The sequence below is a fragment of the Rhinopithecus roxellana genome, chromosome 21 (assembly GCF_007565055.1).
Source record: "Rhinopithecus roxellana isolate Shanxi Qingling chromosome 21, ASM756505v1, whole genome shotgun sequence".
NCBI classification, from domain to species: Eukaryota; Metazoa; Chordata; class Mammalia; order Primates; family Cercopithecidae; genus Rhinopithecus; species Rhinopithecus roxellana.
Window position 1 is genome coordinate 12,251,792 of NC_044569.1, and position 22,548 is coordinate 12,274,339.

The window sequence follows — 22,548 nt, forward strand, 5'->3', positions numbered from 1 at the left end:
TACAGGAATTGAATTTCATACCCCTGACTCCACACCTCACGTATGGTGCCAGGGATTGAATCCAGGTCTTACTATAGAACCTGTACTGGACTGCCATCCTGCACTGCCTCTAATGTGAGCAGGTGGGCACTTTGGGGGACTTAAGTGACAGCAATGTATGAGACAGTCTGTTTGCCAAGAAAAAAAAAAAATTATGACGATGCAGGCTGAGTCAGGTGTCCCAGTCCATCACTTCTCCTGCTGAGATCTACAGTGCTGTAAAGATGGAGTTTGGAGGGTCTTTAGTGGGGAAGATGTTATCACTAAGAATGGACAAACACACAGAAGCACTGAGAGCCTTTATCTCCCAGGTAGGAAATAAGCAGAGGGACTTGAAGAGCAACATCAGAAGAGCGGTGATGCTTCTGCTAGCATCTGGCAAAAACAGGCAAAAAATGTTTTTTATACATTCTGAAGTATAGAACTTAACCCAAGCATGTCAATTAGACTTTGCAGAAGCATTTGCACGCCGTGATTTTTTCAGTCACTTTTCACATATTTAGTTCAGCTGCCTTTATTGAACATATCATTTATGTGCCCACTAGACTGTGAACTTCCCATCAACTTAAAATAACAACAGAGGGAGACAAGCTCTCCAAAGAAAGAGTTTACTGGGGAATAGCAAGAGATTGTCATTAGGATACGCGTGCTGCAGTGGACCATAGGTGCAACCAGAGAAGCAAGGGAAGGCAAGGGTTTTTAAAGGGGAAAGGAGGGCAGTTGCATTCGTTCTTTTGAAGCAATTATCCTTGGTTACGAGGATTAATAACAAGGGTGAGTCAGTCTATTAGTGAACAGGCCATTAGTGAGCAGGCATCCTCATAGAAGTAATCTTTGTGCAAGGTTGCCATGGCCTTTGTGAAGGTTGTGGTTTTGGCAGCCTTTTGTGATAGTACCAGTTATCAGACAAATGTGCATGAGGGCCTTCCCTTCATGGCCTCCTGGATCCATTTTGTTAGGATTGGACATAAGTGACTCCATTTTGGTACCGGCAACTTTCACATTCTCATCCGCAGGAAATCGTCACTTATTTTCGCATCCTCTTGTCTAACCCAGTTCCAGTCCTACAGTGGAAACTCAGTACTGAGTGAATTTTGTAGCATTTCTGAAACCAAGCCCCTTGCCTCTTTCTCTATGTTTATTGCCTTCACAAATGTATATTTTAGCTATGCAAGCAGATGCTTTACTAACACACCTAACTAGATTAGAAATTGTCTTACTGTCTTAGTGTAGTGTATTGTAAAGAGCCAACACTAGCTGAAAATACATGGCACTCCTTCTACCATTTAAAAACAAAGACACAATGAACAAGGACTGGTTGATAATCACGTTTGTTTATTGGACTTGTTCTTCCAAATGATAAGTTTGTTCTGGGAAATGCAAATTAATGGGACGTCCTGCTGGAATCCTCTGAATTGTGAATGTTTCTGCCTTGCCAACAAGTATGCACTGTAGTTTAGGGATTTGCAGCACTCCATTTGTGTAGTATGATTTCATCCACTGCAGTACATTTTCCAGTTTGTTGGCCTGTTCTTCCCCTAAGAACTAGCAGTGTTGGAATTCTTTATGTCCATTAGCCTACTAACACACTGAGTCTTGAAACAGAAAATTGTCCACTATTGGCAAAGTAAGAAAAAGTGAGCTATTTGTAAAAGGTAAATTCAGATTCTCTTTCTTTCGTCAAATTAGATGGAAAAATTAGATGGAAAAATACGTAAGAATTGTGTAACTTGCCCTTTCAGCTGCAAAGACCAAACAAGGATATTTGACCTTTATTTGCATTTGCTTAAATGTTTGAAGACTGATATTTGTTATTCTGCAAGAGGTGTAGAAGTACAGTAAGCTCCACTGTTCGCTGTAGCCAGCAACTGGCAGGGAGTAGCTACTGATTCATAGTTATTACAATCCAATATATTGCTTTATTAAAAGTTAGCTATATATAAACTGCCATATTCTGAAAATGTGTAATTAATTTGATACTGAAAAATGCTGAACGTATTTGTATTGCTTTGTGATTCAGAAAGCCTTCTGTAGACTTAACTTCAGAGCCATTGTTTTAACATCACTTTAAATTGTATTTATCCATGCGACCATGCCAATTAATAGGAATTTCCAGTTGGTAACATGCTATCAGTACCTATGTATATTCATAATTTTAAAATCAAAACATCAAAGAAAAAATGCTTATGCAGTCGACTTAAAAGACATTTTTAGTCATTACTAAATGTTTCTCTAAGTTCTTACAAAGCCTTTGGAACTGCCTTCAGTTGCTTTTCAAAAAACCCATTTCTAAAGTAGAAATGTTCTCACTGAACAATCAGTATTAGGGAAACTGCAAGGCAAACAACTCGGAGCCCAATAGCCAAAGACGCACCATTAATGTTGAATGAGACAGAGTCTCTGCTGATGGGAAATTTCACAAGACTCCTCTGGTGTTTTCTGTGATATCTGTTCCAGCCCCACAACAGCCACTTTCAGTTCTCCCCCACTATTAACACTCCTCCTGCCAAGTCAAGAATTCTTAATGTAATGTAGTGAACGTCATGCTGAAAAATAGGCCCTAACGATGCCAGGGTCCATGAACACAGCTCACCACTCCAAGGAGGAAACCTTCTCTTAGCATAGGCACAACCTCCTCAGACAGCCCTGCAAATACAGGAAGGTGGTGGCTCCACACAGGGCCACAGTCATTGTCTGCACCACAGTCACCGAACACGTCCAATCCACTGCCGACATTTTGAAGAAAGGGCCTAATTCATCCACTGAATCTGTCCTACCAAGGAAAGCAAATCAAGCTTGCTGCCCTATTCTTTTTTTTTTTTTTTTCTGTGACAGAGTCTTGCTGCGACACCCAGGCTGGAGTACAATGGCACGATCTCAGCTTACTGCAAGCTCCGCCTCCCAAGTTCAAGCAATTCTCTTGCCTCAGCATTCCGAGTAGCTGGGATTACGGGCACGCGCCATCATGCCCAGCTAGGTTTTGTATTTTTAGTGGAGACAGGGTTTCACCATGTTGGGAGGCTGGTCTCGAACTCCTGACCTCAGGTGATCCGTCCACCACAGTCTCCGAAAGTTCTGGGATTACAGGCGTGAGCCACCGTGCCCCGTCTGCTGCCTTATTCTTGAATGAAGACATTCATGCAGACTGTCATGATCTCAGCGGCATCTCATTGCTCCATAGTCGGCAGAATTTTAGTTAGGATCCTTCTGAACTGGCAACCCCAAATTAGCTTGGACTCTGTGTTCTGTTGACTAGCATACACTGAAGACACAGTGTGGAATACTAGCAAAAGGAGTTCTGCGGGATGTGCCTCTCTCAGGCTGAGAAGGTGTCCATGCGTCAACATCGCAGGCCATTGTAGCCTAGCACTGACCTGGCAGCAGCTGCCACCAGCACTTCTCACATCTGCTTCCCCAGAGTCCTGAGGCCAGAGAAAAACAGGATCACAAACTGTGCTGATATCGTATGTCCAGAATTCTTCAATATGTAGCACATTAAGAGCAGATCAATACACATTCTACAACAAAATTTGCTTCTTACCCTATTTTTCCCATTATGAGCTGGGAGGAAAAAAAAATCCCCCCCCCCCCATTTGCTTTGTCTCCCTCTCTCCAGAACTCATTTCAGACCCATGCTATTTCCCTAAGAGAAGAAGAAAAAAATTCCATTAAAAACCGGAAGTCACACACTTCACTCTCATGTAGCTACTGCATTTTATTCAAGTAGCAAATATGAGAACACAGTGGAGCACACTGGCGTCAGATTATATTTGCATTTTGGAAAATATTAGACATTGATTTTGTTGAGTTGCCCTAAGTTATATGCTTTAGAAATTATTGTGCACCCTCTAATAATAGAGGGTATAACCATTTATAAAGACTATGGAACTTTGCTCTTAAATTATAAAAATTACACAGTGAATTTATTAATATTTTTATCATTATAAAGTCTACAAGGTTAATTGCTTTGCAAAATGGTGAATGTAACTAGTTTTTCCAGTTTCTATTTAAAGGAAAAGGCTAAAGCTAAATCAGCCAGGATTGCATATGATCCTAAAGCATTTCCCTGACATAATGTGGGAAAGTATGAGGGGAGAACAGGATTTGGTGAGAAGTTAGATTATGCAAGTTCTTTATCCAGAGGAAAGGGATACAGATAATTAACTTTGTAACCATCTTTTGACCTAGTGCCTTCCTGTGTCACATTGTCACTATGTCACTTTATAATTTTTTAAAAAAAGTTTTGTCTCTTATTATGCCAAATTGAGTAGCATGAGTGTTGTGGGTAATTTCTTACTTATAATACTCAACATCCTGTATTTACTACCTTCCTGAACTCTCACCTATGTTTTGCGATAGCAGTTTTGCTAGCTCACATCCTGATCAGTTAAAAATTTGTATTTTGTGTAACAAATAAAGAACATGAGAGAATTGCATAGGAGTGCTGTATGCAATTGCAAGTTGAGCTTTGTGTGCAGTTACTTTCCTTTTCCAAAATAATTTCAACTTTTATTTTCAATTCAAGGGTTACATGTACAGGTTTGTTATACGGATATATTACATGATGCTGAGGTTTGGGGTGTGAATAATCCCATCACCCAAGTAGTGAGCATAACACCCAACAGTTAGTTTTTCAACCTTTACCCCCTTTCCTCTCTCCTCCCTATATTAGTTTCCCGTGTCTATTGTTGCCACCTTTATGCCCATGAGTACGTGATATTTAGCTCCCACTTATAATCAAGTCATGCGGTATTTGATTTTCTGTTCTGGTGTTAATTCACTTAAGTTAGTGGCCTCCAGCTGCATCCATGTTGCTGCAAAAGATATGATGTCATTTTTTATGGCTGCATAGTATTCCATGGTATATATGTGCCAGATATTCTTTATCCAATCCACTGTTGATGGACACTTGTATGTTTTCTATTGAGGAATGTCTGTTCATGCATTTTGCCTACTTTTTAATGGGGTTGTTTGGTTTTTGCTTGTTGGTTTGTTTAAGTTCCTTATAGATTCTGGACATTAAACCCTTGTTGGATGCACAGTATGAGAATATTTTCTCCCATTCTATAAGTTGTCTGTTTACTCTATTGATAATTTCTTTTGCTGTGCAGAAGCTCCTTAGTTTAATTAGGTCCCATTTGTCAGATTTTGTTTTTGCTGCAATTGCTTTTTAGTCAAATTCAAGGCCAATATTCAGGAAATGGTGTTTCCTAGGTCTTCTTCTAGGATTCTTTTCTATTTTGTCTTTTTTTTCCTTTCGTTTGGAGAATGGGGTCTTACTATGTTGCCCAGGCAAGTCTCAAACTCCTGGGCTCAAGCTATCCCCCCAACCTCTGCCTCCCTAAGTGCTGGAATTACATGCGTGAACCACCATGCTGACGTTTTACATTTAAATCTTTAATCCATCTTGAGTTAATTTTTGCATATGGTGAAATGTAGTGGTCTGGTTTCATTCTGCATATGGCTAGTCAGCTATCCTAGCTTTATTGAATAAAGTCTTTTCCTCATTGCTTGTTTCTGTTGACTTTGTTGAAGATCACATGGCTGGAGTTGTACAGCTTTATGTTTGGGTTCTTTATTCTGTTCCGTTGTTCTGTGTGTCTGTTTTTGTACCAGTACCATGCTGTTTGGGGTTTTTCTTAACATTTTATATTTTTTTATTTTATTTTTATTTTATTTTTTTTTTTTGAGATGGAGTCTTACTCTGTTGCCCAGGCTGGAGCACAGTGGCGTGATCTTGGCTCACTGCAACCTCCACCTCATGGGTTCAAGCAATTCTCCCACCTCAGCATCCCTAGTAGCTGGAATTACAGGTGCCCACCACTGCACCAGCTAATTTTTAGTACAGAAGGGGTTACATCATGTTGGCCAGGCTGGTCTTGAACTCCTGACCTTAAGTAATCCACCTGCCTTGGCCTCCCAAAGTGCTGGGATGAGAGATGTGAGCCACCATGCCCAGCCAATGCTATTTTGATTACTGTTGCCTTATAGTATAGTTTGAAGTTGGGTAGTGTGATGCCTCCAGCTTTGTTCTTTTTGCTTAAGAGTGCTCTATTTGGGCTCTTTTTGGTTCCAAATACATTTCAGAATGATATTTTTAATTCTGTGAAAAATGACATCAGTAGTCTGATAGGGATAGCATTGAATCTGTAAATTGCCTGGGGCAGTGTGGCCGTTTTAATGATACTAATTTTTCCAATCCATGAACATGGAATGTTTTTCCATTTGTTTATGTCATGTATGATTTCCTTCAGCAGTGTTTTGTAGTTCTTTGTAGAGATCTTTTACCTCCTAGGTACTCTTAGGTATTTTATTTTTATTGTAGCTATTGGAAATGATTTGACTCTCAGCTTGAATATTATTGATGTGTACAAATGGTACTGATTTTTGTACATTGGTTTTTGTATCCTGAAATTATATTGAAGTTGTTTACCCATTCTGCGAGGCTTTTGATAGATTCTTTAGGGTTTTCTAGGTGTAGAATCATTTTGTCAGCAAAGAGAGATCATTTGACTTCTTGTTTTCCTATTTGAATGCCTTTTATTTCTTTCTCTTGCCTGATTGCTCTGGCTAGGACTTCCCGTACTGTGTTAAATAGGAGCGGTGAGAGTGGGCATCTTTGTCTTGTTCCAGTTCTCAAGGGGAATGCTTCCAGCTTCTAGCTTCCAGCTTTCGCCCATTCAGATGTTGGCTGTGGGTTTGTCACAGATGGCTTTTATTATTTTGAGGTATTTTCCTTTGATGACTAGTCTGTTGAAGGTTTTTAACATGAAAGGATGTTGGATTTTATCAAAGACTTTTTCTGCATTTATTGAGGTGATCACATGATTTTTGTTTTTAATTCTGTTTATGCTGTGAATCACATTTATTGATTTGCATTTGTTGAACCAACCTTGCATCCCAGGAATGAAGCCTACTTGATCCTGGGGAATTAACTTTTTTATATATTGCTGGATTCAGTTTGCTAGTATTTTACTGAGGATTTTTGTGTCTATATTTGTCAGGGATATTGGCCTGAAACCTTTTTTTTCATTGTGCCTCTGCCAGATTTTGGTATCAGAGTGATGCTGGCTGTGTAGAATCAGTTAGGGAGGAGGCAGTCCCTCCTCCTCAGTTTTTTGGAATTGCTTCTGTAGCATTGGTACTAGCTCTTCTTTGTACCTCTGGTAGAATTTGGCTGTGAATCCATCTGCTCCAGGGCTTTTTTTGGTTGGTAAGATTTTTATTTCCAGTTCAATTTTGGGACTAGATATTGGTCTGTTCAAGCTTTCAATTTCTTCCTGATTCAATCTGGGGAGGTTGTGTGTTTCCAGGAATGTGTTAATTTCCTCTAGATTTTCTAGATTGTGTGCATAGAGATGTTCATAATAGTCTCTGAGGAATTTTTGCATGTCTGTGGGATTGGTTGTAGTGTCATATGTCATTTCTGATTGTGCTTATTTGGATTTTCTGTTTCTTTGTTAATTTAGCTGTCTATCAATCTTCTTTGTTCAAATAACTAACTTTTGGTTTTGATGATTCTTTTTATGTATGTTTGGATCTAAATTTTGTTCAGTTCTGCTCTGATTTTAATCAACTCTTTTCTTCTGCTAGTTTTGGGGTCAGTTTATTCTTGTTTTACTAGTTCCTCTAGATGTGATGTTAGATTGTTAGTTTGAGATCTTGTTAACTTTTTGAGGTAGGTGTTTAGTGTCATAAACTTTTCTCTTCACAGTGCTTATGCTGCATCCCAGCGGTTTGGGTATGTTGTGTCTCTGTTTTCATTTATTTCGAAGACTTTTTATTACTTCTGCCTTAGTTTTGTTATTTACCTAAAAGTTATTCAGGAGCAAGTTTTCTAATTTCCATGTAATGTGTGGTTTGGGGATATCTTGGTATTGATTTCTATTTTAATTCCCTCATGGTCTGCGAGTACATTTGGTGTGATTACTGTATTTTTTAAAATTTATTGAGACTTGCTTTATGGCCAGTCATGTAGTTTATCTTGGAAGGTGTTCCGTGGGCAAATGAGAATAATGCATATTCTGTTTTGATTAGTGGAGTATTCTGTAGATGCCTATTAGGTCTACTTGGTCAAGTGTGAAATTCAAGTCCAGATTTTCTGCCTTGATGATCTGTCTAACGCTGTCAGTGGCATGTTAAAGTCCTCCAGTATTATTGTGGGATGGTATAAGTCTTTCTGTAGGTCTATAAGTAGTTGTTTTATGAATCTGGGTGCCCCAGTGTTGGGTGCATATGTGTTTAGGATAGCTAAGTCTTCTTGTTGAGTTGAACTCTTTATCATTATGTAATACCCTACTTCGCCATCCACTTTTTTTTTTTTAACTGTTGTTGGTTTAAAGTCTGTTTTATCTAATATGGGAATAGCAACCTCTGCTATGCTTATATTATTTTTGTTTTCTGCTTGCATGGTAGATCTTTCTCTACCCAAAACCATAAAAACCCTAGAAGAAAACCTAGGCAGTACCATTCAGGACATAGGCATGGGCAAAGACTTCATGGCTAAAACACCAGCAGAATTTCAACAAAAGCCAAAATTGACAAATGGGATCTAGTCAAACAAAAGAGCTTCTGCACAATGAAAGAAATTATAATCAGAGTGAACAGGCAACCTACAGAGTGGGAGAAAATTTTTGTAAACTACCCATGTGACAAAGGTCTAATAGCCAGAATTTACAAAGAACTTAAACAAATTAATGAGAAAAAAGCAGACAGCCTCGCCAAAAAGTGGGCAAAGATAGGAACAGACATTTCTCAAAATAAGACATTTCTGTGGGCAACAAATGAAAAAAGCTCATCATCACTGGTCATTAGAGAAATGCAAATCAAAACCACAGTGAGATACCATCTCACGCCAGTTAGAATGGTGATCATTAAAAAGTCAGGAAACAACAGATGCTGGAGAGGCTGTGGAGAAATAGGAATGCTTTTACACTGTTGGTGGGAGTGTGAATTATTTCAACCATTGTGGAAGATAGTGTGGCAATTCCTCAAGGATCAAGAACCAGAAATACCATTTGACCCAGCAGTCCCGTTACTGGGTATACACCCAAAGAATTATAAATCATTATACCATAAAGACACATGCACACTTATATTTATTGCAGCACTGTTTACAATAGCAAAGACTTAGAACCAACCCAAATGCCCATCAATGATAGACTGGATAAAGAAAATGTGTCACATATAAACCATGGAATACTATGCAGCCATAAAATCGAATGAGTTCATGTCCTTTGCAGGGACCATGGATGAAGCGGGAAGCCATTATTCTTAGCAAACTAACACAGGAACAGAAAACCAAATACCATGTGTTCTCACTCATAAGTGGGAGTTGAACAATCAGAACAGATGGACACAGGGAAGGAAACATCATACAGTGTCGCCTGTTGGGGAGATGGGGTCAAGGGAGGGAGAGCATTAGGACAAATACCTAATGCATGTGGGGCTTAAAACCTAGATAATGAGTTGATAGGTGCAGCAAGCCACTGTGGCACATGTATGCCTATGTAACAAACCTGCACATTCTGCACATGTATCCCAGAACTTAAAGTAACAAACAAACAAAACACTAGCTGTTTTACTGGTGAGTGGACATGCAAGTTAATTAAGATTCCTGGTTGCAAGAATATTAATAATCTAGGTTTTATTGTTGTTAAATTTAACATAAAATGAGGAAAATTAATGCAATAAATTATAAACTTCATCTTAACTTAGAAACCAATTCGTTATGTGACCTCTGGCAAACCATTTAACCTCTCTACTTATATATTTTCAACTTACGAATGTGATTGTTATTAAACATTCAATATTAAAGTAAATGTTAATATTCAATATTCAACCCCTTATGTTTCTAATCATATTCTCACTATTATAAGTCCTCACTTAAACAGGTCATGGTGTTGATAGTGTTCTCTCTGTGGTCATTCTGATCCTCACGTGGCATTTTAGATGTTGAAACTGAGTAGGTGTTCATGACTTCTTCCCTAGCTCTTTGGCAGATTGAGGGAGTGGCTGGGATTAAAACCCACAATCATAGGTTTTTCATCAGCTGCTGTCTTTAGCTCACCATAAGTTCATCAGATTGTCTCCTACAGCTTATTGTCTACCACTTTCTCAGGAAGTTGGTAAAGATTAACTCTTACCTCTTGCTAAAGTCATTGCAAATTGGAAATGTTGTATAATATAAATAAAAGTTGACCTCCTGGAGATAAGACATTGGCATTATAAAACACAGTGATGATATTGTAAAATATTTTAACTAAGGAAAATATCCCCACATGAAATAATGGTCAAAGGAGCACCCACCTAAATTTTTTTTAAATTCTATTTACCAAGCCTTTTCCTTTCTTCTAATCTAGCACATCAGAATTTGTCTTTTGTTCCAACCATACTTTGTTATGATGTCCTATTTTTATATTTCTAAGGCTAGAAGAATGTTCATAGCAGAAAGAGTCAATGGGAGGAAAAGGCACATGCGAGAAGTCAGTCATATCATGATGAATCTGCCGATTTACTTAGTTCTTGTTCATCTGCAGCTGACGTAGTTTAAGTGATAACGTATGACCAACATTTTTTACCCTAACAGCCATCAGATAGATAGAAGTAAAATATTCACTAACGTTTAGAATAGCCTCCAGGCCATGGACGGGTACTGGCCCAAGGCCTTTTAGGAACCAGGCTGCACAGCAGGAGGTAAGCAGCAAGCTGGTGAGCATTACTGCCTGAGCTCCCCCTCCTGTCAGATCAGCAGTGGCATTAGATTCTCATAGGAGTGCGAACCCTATTGTGAACTGCACATGCGAGGGATCTAGGTTGCACACTCCATATGGGACTCTAACTAATGCCTGATGACTTGAGGTGCAACAGTTTTATCCCAAAACCACCCCTCGCCCAAGCCCCTGTCTGTGGAAAAAATGTCTTCCACGAATCTGGTCACTGGTGTCAAAAAGATTGGGAATCACTGTTTTAGAATATAGAGCAGCAGTCTTGAAACTAATCAGCAGTACAAAGCTACACATAGTAAAGGTCTGGAAGAGTTAAACAGAGTGAATGTTTTTAGAAATGGAGAAAAACTGAAATATATCCACACACAAATGCATTAATCAGACACTGAGAGCATGAAAAGGCGTAGGCATGTCTAAAGTTTATGATTTGTTTTGAAAAGATGAGATGAAGCTTGGTTTTCATTCAATGCGGTGAGGTCTGTGGGGTTTGGGGCCAGTGGATGCCCTGTCTGAATTTAGAGACCTCTCAAAGGAGAGGCAGAGGTGACTCTTCTTAACCAAAAAGAGAGTGTCTTCAAAGTAGATCTTTTTGCCAAATTACCCGGGCGATCAATGCTGCAGCTATCCAATGGATAGTGTTCCGTTCTGGAATGTCATTTTTCCAGGATTCTGTCTTGTTTTATTTTTACCAGAACCAAGACCCTTGTTTTCTCATGCTGTCTGCAAAATTGTAACTTTACTAAGGAATTTGGAGAGATCCTATCGGTATAATTTCCCTGAGGTGCTGAGAGGAGGTGCTGATGGGAAGTCATGAGTAAACAGGGAAAAGAAAAGAAGTCGCTTGGAAGAGAGGGCTATAAATTATTTTTAAACACCCTCTATGATTATTTAGCTAAATGCAGGAGGCGTAGCGAACTTTATTTTCAAGTATGTGACCTTTTCACAATCATAAACTGCCTACCAGAATGTGCAGTGGTTTTAATTAACCACCCTGTTGTGTGAAACCAAAAACCAAACTGAATATGAGTGTCTTTTTTAATACCCATTTATTTGAGTAATTAGAAGAAAAAAAAAAAGTAACATTGTAAGAAGCATTGTAAGCAGCATTCTGCAGCTGAATTTATCCCTATCTTTTTACTTTAAATTAGAGTTGGAGAAAAAAGTGTAAATTCCACTATTTGGTTTCATTTCTTAGTTTAGATAAATAAGTATGACCAGCAGTAATTCATTAGCAGAGGCACTGTTTATGTAATGCTTTCTTTCAAATAGTGTACCTTGAGGGGGGAAAGTAGGCAGTTTGCGTATTTTGTAGGCTTTAATGACTATGATTTAGCAAAACAATATCCTGGAATGTATGAGGAAATAAAAATGACAGATTCATCTTGCTGTATTTTCTGCCCTGAAAAGCTATTTATGTAAATATAAATGCTGTATTTATATTGTAGTACAAAGATAGCTGCAAAAGATGGGCTCCTTAGTCACTGTTTTTGAGATGACAGTAAGACAGGGAAAACCAGGAAACTACCACCTGTGTTGTGATTATCAACTCCATATAAAACATGCATGGATATGCTCTCATTTTAAGAAATTCCAATCGATGACCATCCAAACTTCAAAACGCGTCAGTGAGGGTAGTTGTGAACATTGCGAAAGGATGCTGTCAAAGAAGTAATAAGTCCGGGCACGGTGGCTCACGCCTGTAATCCCAGTGCTTTGGGAGGCTGAGGGGGGTGGATCACCTGAGGTCAGGAGTTCGAGACCAGCCTGGCCAACATGGTAAAACCCGGTGCCTACTAAAAAATACAAAACTTAGCTGGGTACTTTTATTTTTAATCTTGGTGAGACTTCTTCCAGTGTGGGAAAAATGATCAAATAAGTCACACAGTTAGATTTTTGAAAGGAGACTAACAAACTTGTAAAAAGCGTAATAGCTGTGTATTTGCACAGACATTTTGTTGCAGTTGAAGTGCATTGGGTTCAAACAATAAATGTACCACTGAAACACTGCACGAACTTGGGCAAATTACCTAAGTTTTAAACTTCAGATCCCACTTGGAACATACAGGCTAATTGTACTCTTCCTCGCGTGACTGAAGACAGGTGAGGTGTGAAAAGTACAGCCCTACACAGGCACAGAGTTTATTATCACAGTATATGAATGTGGTTTTCGGTTACAATTACTTTAAATACCTCTTCCAGGCAAGTTTAATAGTTTACAACCCTCTCCCCTTCTTTTTAAGTATTTCCCACAATGTCCGGCATGGTCCTTATCAAAAATGGGTACTTAATAAATGCTTGTAGCATGTTGAATTATTTGATCCTGACTTATTTACTTCCTCGTTTCATAGAAAGCTAAATTAGTCCATAGGAAATTAGCCACATATTTCTACATTTTCCCACTGGAATGTTCTTCATTCTATCAAAAGGAAAGAAAAGCTGGCTCACTTTCTGTAGATTTTTTACTTTTCCATTTGAGTTTTAAGGACTATTTTAAAAATGGGATTTTCTTGTATCTTTCTACATCATGAATCAGTGCACTCAGATGCAAAGATCATTTTCCACTTTTCTGATCTTTTCCAGTTTTATTATCATCTCCAAAGCTAATGAGAGCCACTGCTCCCTGTCTCTTCTCTGCTGCAGAAGTCAGTATGTCTAGCCACATAAATGATTTCTTTTAAACTCTTAGTATAGTCACACCTTTACTGGAAAGGGGCAGGAAGCAGTGCCCAGGGAGCCACCTCACTGTATTGAGCTCTGCCCTCCTACCAGCCACGCCTTCCTCGGGGCTTGCATCTGTAATCTCACTTATCCTCCCAGCATCCCACAGGCCCTTGTTTTACCAGTGAGTAACCTGAGGCCTAATGGGATTAAGAAATGTACACAAGGTCAGGAGGCTAGAAAGTGAGAGTGGGAAGAGTCAAACCCAAGCAGTATGATTTCGAGGCAGCAATCTTAACCACTGCCTGAGGACTAACAGCAGCACCTCTGCCTTTCTACAGAAGGCACAAATACGTGCTCAGTGATACTTCTTGATATATAAAACTAAAAATAGAAAACATTTTGAAATGTATAAACTCTGGATTTCACTCCTGCCTTACTTGTGACTGGGTGACCCTAAGCCAAATCACATAGCCTTTGTGCCTTAATTTTCCCAAATCAACAATAAATTAAAATACACACCCTACAGAGATGTTGTTGGGATTCGATGTGATAATCCTTATAAAGCAAGTAAGTAGCACTATGCTTGTCACACAGGTGGATGATGAAGCTGTAAAGACTGATTTTTAAAGACCTTTTGAGCAGTGCTAAATTAGAGCTTCAATTATAATCTGTTGGCAGTAAGAAATCATTGGATGTCTATCAGCTTGTCCCAGAAGTACATGATCAGATTCGTGTTGTTGAAAAAAATGAGTTTAAAAGTATTGTGGAGGCTGTAGTGAGTGGGAGCAAAATCAGAGACAAGGTACGTGGTCAGGGGCTTCCCTGAGGTCCAGGCAAGAGGAGATGAAGTTTTGAGCAGAACAGTGGTCATAGACGCAGAAGCAGAGCTCCATGAATATTGCAGAGGAGGAACTAAAGGGATTGAGCTGCCATTTGAAGGTAAGGAAATGAAGTGGTTACACATGACCTTGTAACAGCAGCTGGGCATATGGTGAATATGGTGATGTTATTAACCACAAATAAGAATTACTTGAGGAGAAATAGATTGTATGGTGAAGATCATGAGGCTAATTTGAGAAAGGCTGAATTTTAGATTTCCTACCAAAAATCATAGAGAAAATGTTTATTAGAAATTGGCCCAGGGTACAGAAGTTGTGTCTGAGACCTAGACCAATATTTGGGATTAATAGAGTGGCAGAAGATGCTGGTGGCAGAAGATGCTGGGTATTAAATGACTATCAGCAGCATCACCACCACACTGGGGGACCCAGCAGCGCTCAGCACATCTTTGTGGCAGGAGGAGGTATAAGGGAAGGACAAGAGAGAGAGTGTAATGCCTGAAGAGAAAGAGCCTAGGAGAGGAGAGAGGCAGGGGAGGCAGAAAGGGCTGGCGGGGAGGCTGAGAAACCCCCCCCCCCCCCCCCCCCCCGCCAGGAGAACCGGGACCGGAGGTGCGCCATGCAATGGCTTCGATTCTCAACTTACCTCTGTTTGTCTATATTGAAAAAGATTTCACAGAAACCCTAAAGATCAGTGTCTTCCCTTTTGTGTACTGCTCACGAATAGTCTGAATGCTGCTATTTAGTCACTTCCATGCAGGGAGGGCCACAAAAGGCAGTTGCCCCACTGGAGACCAGCTCCTGTTGCAGGTTACAAAGGGGAACAGGACGGCAGGGCACGGTGCTTCCAACAGATTGTGTCTGAAAATGAGTGACTCATGGTCTTAGCTCTTTGTCACCTGCAGTCTATTTTTCCATTGTCCTTTTCTGAATTTCTTCACCAAGCTTTCTGCTACCCGTCAGATATATTTATTGGCAGTATCTCCCACAGCTCATGGAAACACACTGAAAAAGGGAAAAAAAGTTTCACCATGCTCTGCATTTCAATGAGGAGACTTGGGTTCAAGATGTGCCTTTGCCTCTGCAGAGCTCCTCCCGCCCTCAGCCTGCAGCAGGCTAGCTCTGCTATCCTCACGGCCTGGCCCTGCTGTCCAGGTGCCCACTGACCACCTCATTGAAAAACCCGAGGACTGTGTCCAGGGCCTCACTTACTTGACCATGGAAAAGCATTGGGCCCCATGAGACCATTCCCACCTTCTTGAAATCTACTTTGGCTTCCAAGACATCATCCTAGACTCAATTTTCTCCCATCTGGCCTCTCCTTTCTCAGTTTCCTTTGTTGCCTTCTCTTTCTCTATCCTACTTCAAATACTATTTCGTGGAGCTCTCTTCTCTCCCAGTCTCTGAGTAATCGCACTCAGTCTTATGGCTAATGGCTTCCACAGTTCTGTCTCCAGCTCCTATCTCCATCTTGACCTTCCTCTGCTTAGTGAGCACATCCACCTCAGACATATGAAACTAGTCCAAACCAAATTTATTATCCTATCTTCCAAGCCTAGATCAGAAAATGGCTCCACCATCTAACCAATTGCTCAAGCCAGAAACCTAGGAGTGTCCTTGACTCCTCTCCTTCACAAATCACCTATATCCAGTTAGAAACCAAACCTAATTGATTTTGCCTCCGAAGCCTTCTCTCCCTCTCTGCTTTTACAACCTAGTGCAGGACCCAGGAGTCTCTCTCACTTTGACTACAGGACGGTGTCTCCATATCTGGTCTTCCTGCCTCTCTGCTTACCTCCCTACATCTTATTCTCCTCGTTGCCGTTAGGGTGATCTTTCAAATCTAATCATGGCACTGAATGCTGAAATCCCTTCAGCAGCCTTTCCAGCAACCTCAGAATAACCAGGTTTCTGGGACCTTCATGACCTGGTCCTTGCTCATGTCTCCATCTCCATCTGTCTCCTCTGCCTGCCCTCTCACCTCTTGCCTTTGCACATACTGTTTCCTCTTTCCAGAACCTGCTTTCCCCCTTCTTCTCACCTCCACCCGATACCTGACTATATCAGAGCCAGCCCTCTTACCTCAGCCTGGACTTCTCTTCCCTCTTTAGTCTGAATCATTCCTAGCTCCTCCTCCTTCCCTCCCCACAATAGGAAAGGGAGCTTTGCTGGTTAATCTCATAAATCCTATAATCCCTAAACTTCTCCCATCATAGCATTTATTATACTCTATTTTAATTATTTAACTGTCTCTCCTGTAGAATGTGAGCTCCATGAGGGCAGGGACCATGTCTGTCTTGTTCCTTATATCTGCAGGGCCCAACTTAGAGTCTGGCACACAGTAGGTATTCAAGACACTTCTGAATAAATGATGCACCTTGGGAACACAGAGATGGACAAGAGGACATGCCTCCTGTTTTCAAGGATAAACAAACTTTTAAAGAAAAAAACACAAATAATTATGACATCACAAGTACTGTATTAGAAACATACCTGATCCAAATTTTCACAGAAAAGAGAGTGGCTAACTTTGTCTGGAAGACATGAGTTGATCTTTAAAAGTGTGAGGAGCCAATATAAGATCCATCTTTGGACTTAGCCCAGCTACTAATTAGCTTTTCATCTTGGGTAAATTAACCTGACTTCTCTGAATTGTAATTTCATTCTCTACAAAAGTAGAGATAATACCTCACTTTACAAAACTGTAGGGAGGACTAAATAGACTAATTTAAATGATGTATACGAAGCCCGGCACCTAGTAGATGCTCAGTAGATAGTAGCTATTTTATCATTTCATTGAATTTCTTTTACACAATGCTTCTTGAACTAATTAATGCACCTGAAGATGAATGAGGAAAAAAGAATACATTTCTTGAATGTGACTAAAATTACAACTTCAGCTGGGTCAACATGAGGGGGTTTCTAAACTACAGTCTAATATATAATTTATCATTTGCCTCCATTAAACTGTAATGAACTATTGAGAACCAAGGGGACAGTCCTTACACAAAAAATTTTCTTTTACCGCAACCTAGGGAATTATTTGCACGGTTGCTTTTGTGCTTAGAGTAACTTACTAGCTCTGGGTCATCTTTATTCATCCGGATATTGATTCTATATAATATCACATAATAAGCTCTTGCCTCATCGGCCTAGTATACTTAGGGAGGTATACTTTAAAGGTATGAAATCTGTGACTGTCCGTGAAACAGCAGAAATGCGTTTGAAGACATTTGCAATGAATATGATTCTGATTAAAAGCTATAGATAATATCCATGCATCTCCCTTTGTTTCCTTGGGGAAAGACTAATGCACTATAAGCCTATCTTTATGATGTTGATGATTAATCCTAAGAGATAATATCATGACATTTCTATCAACCAATTTCACCTCACATTCAAGATGCCAACAAGTTGATTTCAGTTAGTTTGGGGTCCCTGAGATAATGTTAAGTCATTAATTAACTTGCGTAGCCTCAGGCATCTTTGCTGGAATTCTTGCTGCTGTCTCTTCTTGTGCTAATCAGAATCTTTGTTCTGATTGCTTCCAGACCTTAACTCTTTCAGAGCATAGACATGTCATTGGTTTGACAGTTCCTAAAAATTATCCAATTGTCTAATAATTAATGCTACTGTTTAGATATTCAAAAGTCATTTGTTTACAAGAAGAACAAATTCCAGCTGGCCCTCAGAATTCAGAGCAGAGCGGAAATGGTAAGGCTTTCCCTGTTTTAGAACATTTAAAGAATTACACTGCATGCCCACAACACACGGAACGTCTCTCACTTCTGGATGTAGCTGATGCCACTGAAGTCTTTAGTACATAGTCAGTGGTAATGGCTGGGTTTGGTGTAATTCTTTACTTCAGAACCTCCCATGGTTCTAGCCTGTGCATTGGGTGCTAAGCCCTGCTGTTCATCAGAATCACCCGTGCAGCCTTTGCTTACGTGCACATGCTCAAGCCCCATCTAAGAGACCAACTCTGGGAACGGAGCCGAATGTAGGTGTATTTTTCACTTCCAGGGGTGATTTGGATAAACAGGTATGGTTGGGAGTCATTGTCCTCTGGGTGGGCAGCCTCGTTCGACTTTCCAGCTTCCTCTCCTGCTGCACTCAGGACTCTGCCCGATCAATCACTTGCACATCTCCATCTTCATGGTGTCACCTCTACCGTGAGCCTCCTCTTCCTCTCCACTGAAATCCAAAGCCTTTCTTAAAATAGTGGCTCTTATACCTTACTGTGCATAAGAAAACCCTGGAACATCTGAAGAAGTTCTGTTTCCAGCTTTCCCTGCCCCAGAGGTTCTGATTCACTGAGCTGGGATAGGGTCTGGGCAGGACATTTTTGGTAAGCTCTCCAGGCAACTCCAAGGCAATCATGGCTCTGCTCTGAAAACAACTGCTTTACGCTTTTCTCTGCACAACCTTCCCCAAATCCAGCTCTCAGAGGTCATTGCTCTCATGCTCTGGTTTCTTGTCCAAACAAATAAATCTTTCACTTTTTACTAAAGATTCCCATGGAGAGGGACAGTTGTGAGTTCGTAACCAAACTTTTTAAGGCTTTGCTTAGGCAGGGCTAAATGAAAAGTTGAAAAAAAAAAAGAATTAATTGCTCTTTCCTCTGGTCAGAGCACTTCGCTCATCCCACTGGTGTGCACTCTGCATGATATTATGGGCTGTTACCCAAGGGTCTGTCTCCTCATTTAACGGGGAGTCCTCAAGGGCAGGGACCATGCTATCCTCATTTTTGTATTCCTGCCCTTAATTCAGTGTCTGGCACAATTCAGAAAATGTATGTCAAAGAGACAGTAGTGTTTTGTGACATAACATTTATAATTTAAAATTACAGTGTAAAATCTAGAAAAAGTAAATAAAATTCCACAGCTGCTGCTCTGTGACTCAGCATCAGTGTCAAGAGGAGACTGTTTTCTTCTCAATTTGGGGCAGCTGCGGCGCCAGCATCTCTCACGCTGTCACTGCTGGAGTAGTGTCTCCAATCAGCAGCAGGCCCAGACTGTCCACTCTCGTTTCAACTGCATTTAAATCCATTTTGCATGTTTCTTTCAACATCAGCTTTCGAAATCTTTCTCCAGGAAGAAAACGATCTCTGCTGGAGATGCTGAATGCTTGTGGTCATTTTTTTCTTTCTTTTTACCAGATTTCTGTAATGGGCAGGACCAGCATCCGTGAAGGGTGTTCTGTTCATCTCATGATCACGGACTCCAGGGAGATGGTGGGCTTCACCCCTCAGCTCAGGCGGGCTATCTACCACCCCCTCTGCTCTGGGCCTCAGCTCTGCCCTGGGAGGCAGATGATCAGGAAGCTGTGGTACCCCTGGCCTGGCTGCCTCTTCATGCCCCTTCCCCACAGGCTGTCTCCACAGGGGCCTTCCTCTGCCTGCTGTACCCTGCCCTCTGCCCGCCACTTGGCCCTTCACCCTTCAAGTCTCCGTTTAGCTATCATCCTCACCAGGACAACTTCCCAATCCTCCTAAAACTGAGTCAGGGGCTCCCATGTTCTCCTATTTGTTTATCATAAGTATTATAGACTTAGCAAATCATGCTACTGATAAAATCACCTGCTTGCCAGGCATGCAGAGTGGTGTATAATAGACTTTGGAGACTCAGGGGGGAGTGGGAAGGGGATAAGGAATAAAAAGCTACATATTGGGTACCATGTACACTACTCGGTGTGTCTCTGCACAGAGACCGGGCTTTGTGCCTCCATTCCTGGCCTTCATGGGCCATAAAGGTGTCTTTGCAGTTTCATTCCTATGAAGAATATTTGAGTTAGAGGTCCTGAGCTAGTCCCTGTGGAACAATCAAAGGATGAAAAGACATGCCCCTTACCTGCAGATTGCTTTCAGAGAAATTAAAGCTATAATCACACAGGTAAGATTACATAGATCAGAGCCAAATGGTGCCTAAGGAGTGACCATTGTAGTTGGTGTCCCAGTATCTGCAGCATGTAGTTCGAAATTCCAGCCATCTCTCAAGGTCCACCTCCGTCTGACCCCTTTCAAAGGCTCCATCCTCCCCGTGCTGCTCCCCTGGAAGAATCCTCCTCTTTAAACACATGGTCTGTTCCTTGTCCTCCACATAAACCATGACAACCCCACTTCCACACCTTTCAAGCAGTGAAGCCCCACCTGGAGTATTTCCCTTGCTCTGTCTCCTGACATGCCCTGTCCTGTAGCGGGGCCTGCCCCGACCAGCCAGGTGTTCATATTCTGCAGCAGTCACAGGACACTCAGTAGAGACTGCACTGAGTTGTGATTCTCTTTTTTAATTAATTTTTTTTTTTTTTTTTTTTTTTTTTTTTTTTTTTTTTTTGAGACAGAGTCTTGCTATGTCACACAGGCTGGAGTGCAGTGGTGCGATCTCGGCTCACTGCAAGCTCCACCTCCCAGATTCAAGCGATTCTCCTGCCTCAGCCTCCTGAGTAGCTGGGACTACAGGTGCATGCCATCTTGCCCAGCTAAATTGTTTTTGTATTTTTAGTACAGACAGGGTTTCACTATGTTAGCCAGGATGGTCTCGATCTCCTGACCTCATGATTCGCCCACCTTGGCCTCCCAAAGTGCTAGGATTACAGGCGTGAGCCACCGCACCCAGCCATGATTAATTTTTATGTAACTGCTTTCTCCCCCCAAGGACCATAGTTTATTTCTTTTATAATTCCCAGTGCTCAACGCAGAGAGTACTGGCTCAACAAATATTTGGAGATGGTAGTCACTTCTGGCTGGAGAAGTCAATGAAGATTCCTAGAGGATGCAACGTAAGGGAAGCATCGTTCTAGATCCCCCAAAGTCTCCTAGGACCTAAAACTCCAAGTTCCATGTTTTTGGTATTGTGTTGAGAAGAGTCTCTGGGTTTAGGTCTTATCTCTGGGTGGCACTGAGTGCTCACCATGACTGGCCATCCACCCCCACCTTCTGCAAGTTTCACAAGCACCATGTCCTTCTGGCTTCCCTCCCACATCACTGCCCCTTCTTCTTGGACTCCTTAACTCAAAGTTTGATTACCGGGAGCCCTCTCCTTTCTCCAGACCTTATGTCTTCTCTACACAGTCCCCCTGGGGGTTATCATCTACTCCATGGCCTCAGCAGTGTTTGTGCAGAATACTTTGAAATCTACCTGTGTTTTCAGCCCTCATCTCTATCCTGAGCTCCTAACTCACAAATTCAGCTGCTTGCTAAGTACTCCATTTGTATGACCCCAAGAACCTCCGCCATCATCTTTCCTCCCCGCAAACCTCCCCTTCCTCCCTGATCTCTGGGTCAGTAAAGGCATCCCCTTATATCCGCCCACTTCAGTCCGCTCCTACTATGACTGCCTAAATCTAAGCCACCAGGATTTCTCACTTGATTCCTACAAGGGCCAGTCCTCCCGCTCTTCCTGTTTCCACCATTGCCCTGTCTAACTAATCCTTTCTTCACACTACACACCAAAGTGACATTTTTGAAAGTCAGATGTAATCAAGTAATGTTTCTGCTTGAAGCTCGCCAAAGTTTCCCCAATATTCTTGGGGTAAGGTCAAGTTTTCTTAACAAAACCCTTTGTCCTCTATTCCCTTCTAGCCTCCTCTTCTCCTATTCACTATCTCCTCTCCTCCCTGCCCCACACTGAGCTCCAGCCATGTGGACCCTCTTCTGTTATTCAAGTCCTCCAGGTTCCTCTCACCTCCGGCCTCTGATCACGCACACACACGCTTTGCCATGCCCTGATAATCGATATTTGGATTCCAGTGCAGACTTCACTTATCCTGCAGCCATCTCTGACCTCATGATCTGCATGAGGCACCGTTTTCTCTCCTGCCTGAGCAGCCTCTACTTCTTCTCTCCAGGACCTTACCATTCTGTATTGTAGTTGCTTGCTTAATTGTGTGCTCAGTAACAGTTAGCCTACAGGATGGATGGATGGATGGATGATCTGTTTACTGAAAAGGTAGCCTCTCTGAAAATCAGGCTTCTCCGAAGAGGAAGGCCCACATTATAGAGAATTCATCAGTGGTACGTGAAATTTTAAGAGATGGTAGAGAAGTGCCACAAACCTTTTTACTTTAAGGATGCATTATGTTTGTGTAATCATTATCTTTATACAGCACCTTTAAAACTCAATTTTGTCCCAACAACAGCCCATATGAGGCAGAAGAAGCAGAAAAAAATTGATTTTCATTTACCGAAGAGAAATTCGAGGCCCAGAGTAATGAAGTCTCTGGCCCAAGGTCATACTGGGCTCTTGACCTTGGACTGGAAGAAAAGTCTTCTCATTGCCAGCCAC

At 41.2% G+C, this 22,548-nt stretch overlaps 1 protein-coding gene and 1 non-coding gene across 7 annotated transcripts in view; both read left to right on the forward strand.

Annotated features, from left to right (window-relative positions):
- Nucleotides 1–22,548, forward strand: part of L3MBTL4 (L3MBTL histone methyl-lysine binding protein 4) — a 430,288-nt gene that overhangs the window by 347,810 nt on the left and 59,930 nt on the right. For 2 of the 6 annotated variants that reach the window (XM_010373395.1, XM_010373396.2), the window contains exon 17: nt 7,754–7,780. The exons of the other annotated variants lie outside the window; for them this stretch is intronic. In XM_010373395.1, the coding sequence (XP_010371697.1) occupies nt 7,754–7,780 (27 nt within the window). The remainder of the gene's footprint in view (nt 1–7,753; nt 7,781–22,548) is intronic. 6 annotated transcript variants of the gene reach the window in all.
- LOC115895603 lies at nt 18,728–18,844 on the forward strand. Its single transcript, XR_004055783.1, has one exon. It is a non-coding gene; the product is annotated as a U5 spliceosomal RNA (small nuclear RNA).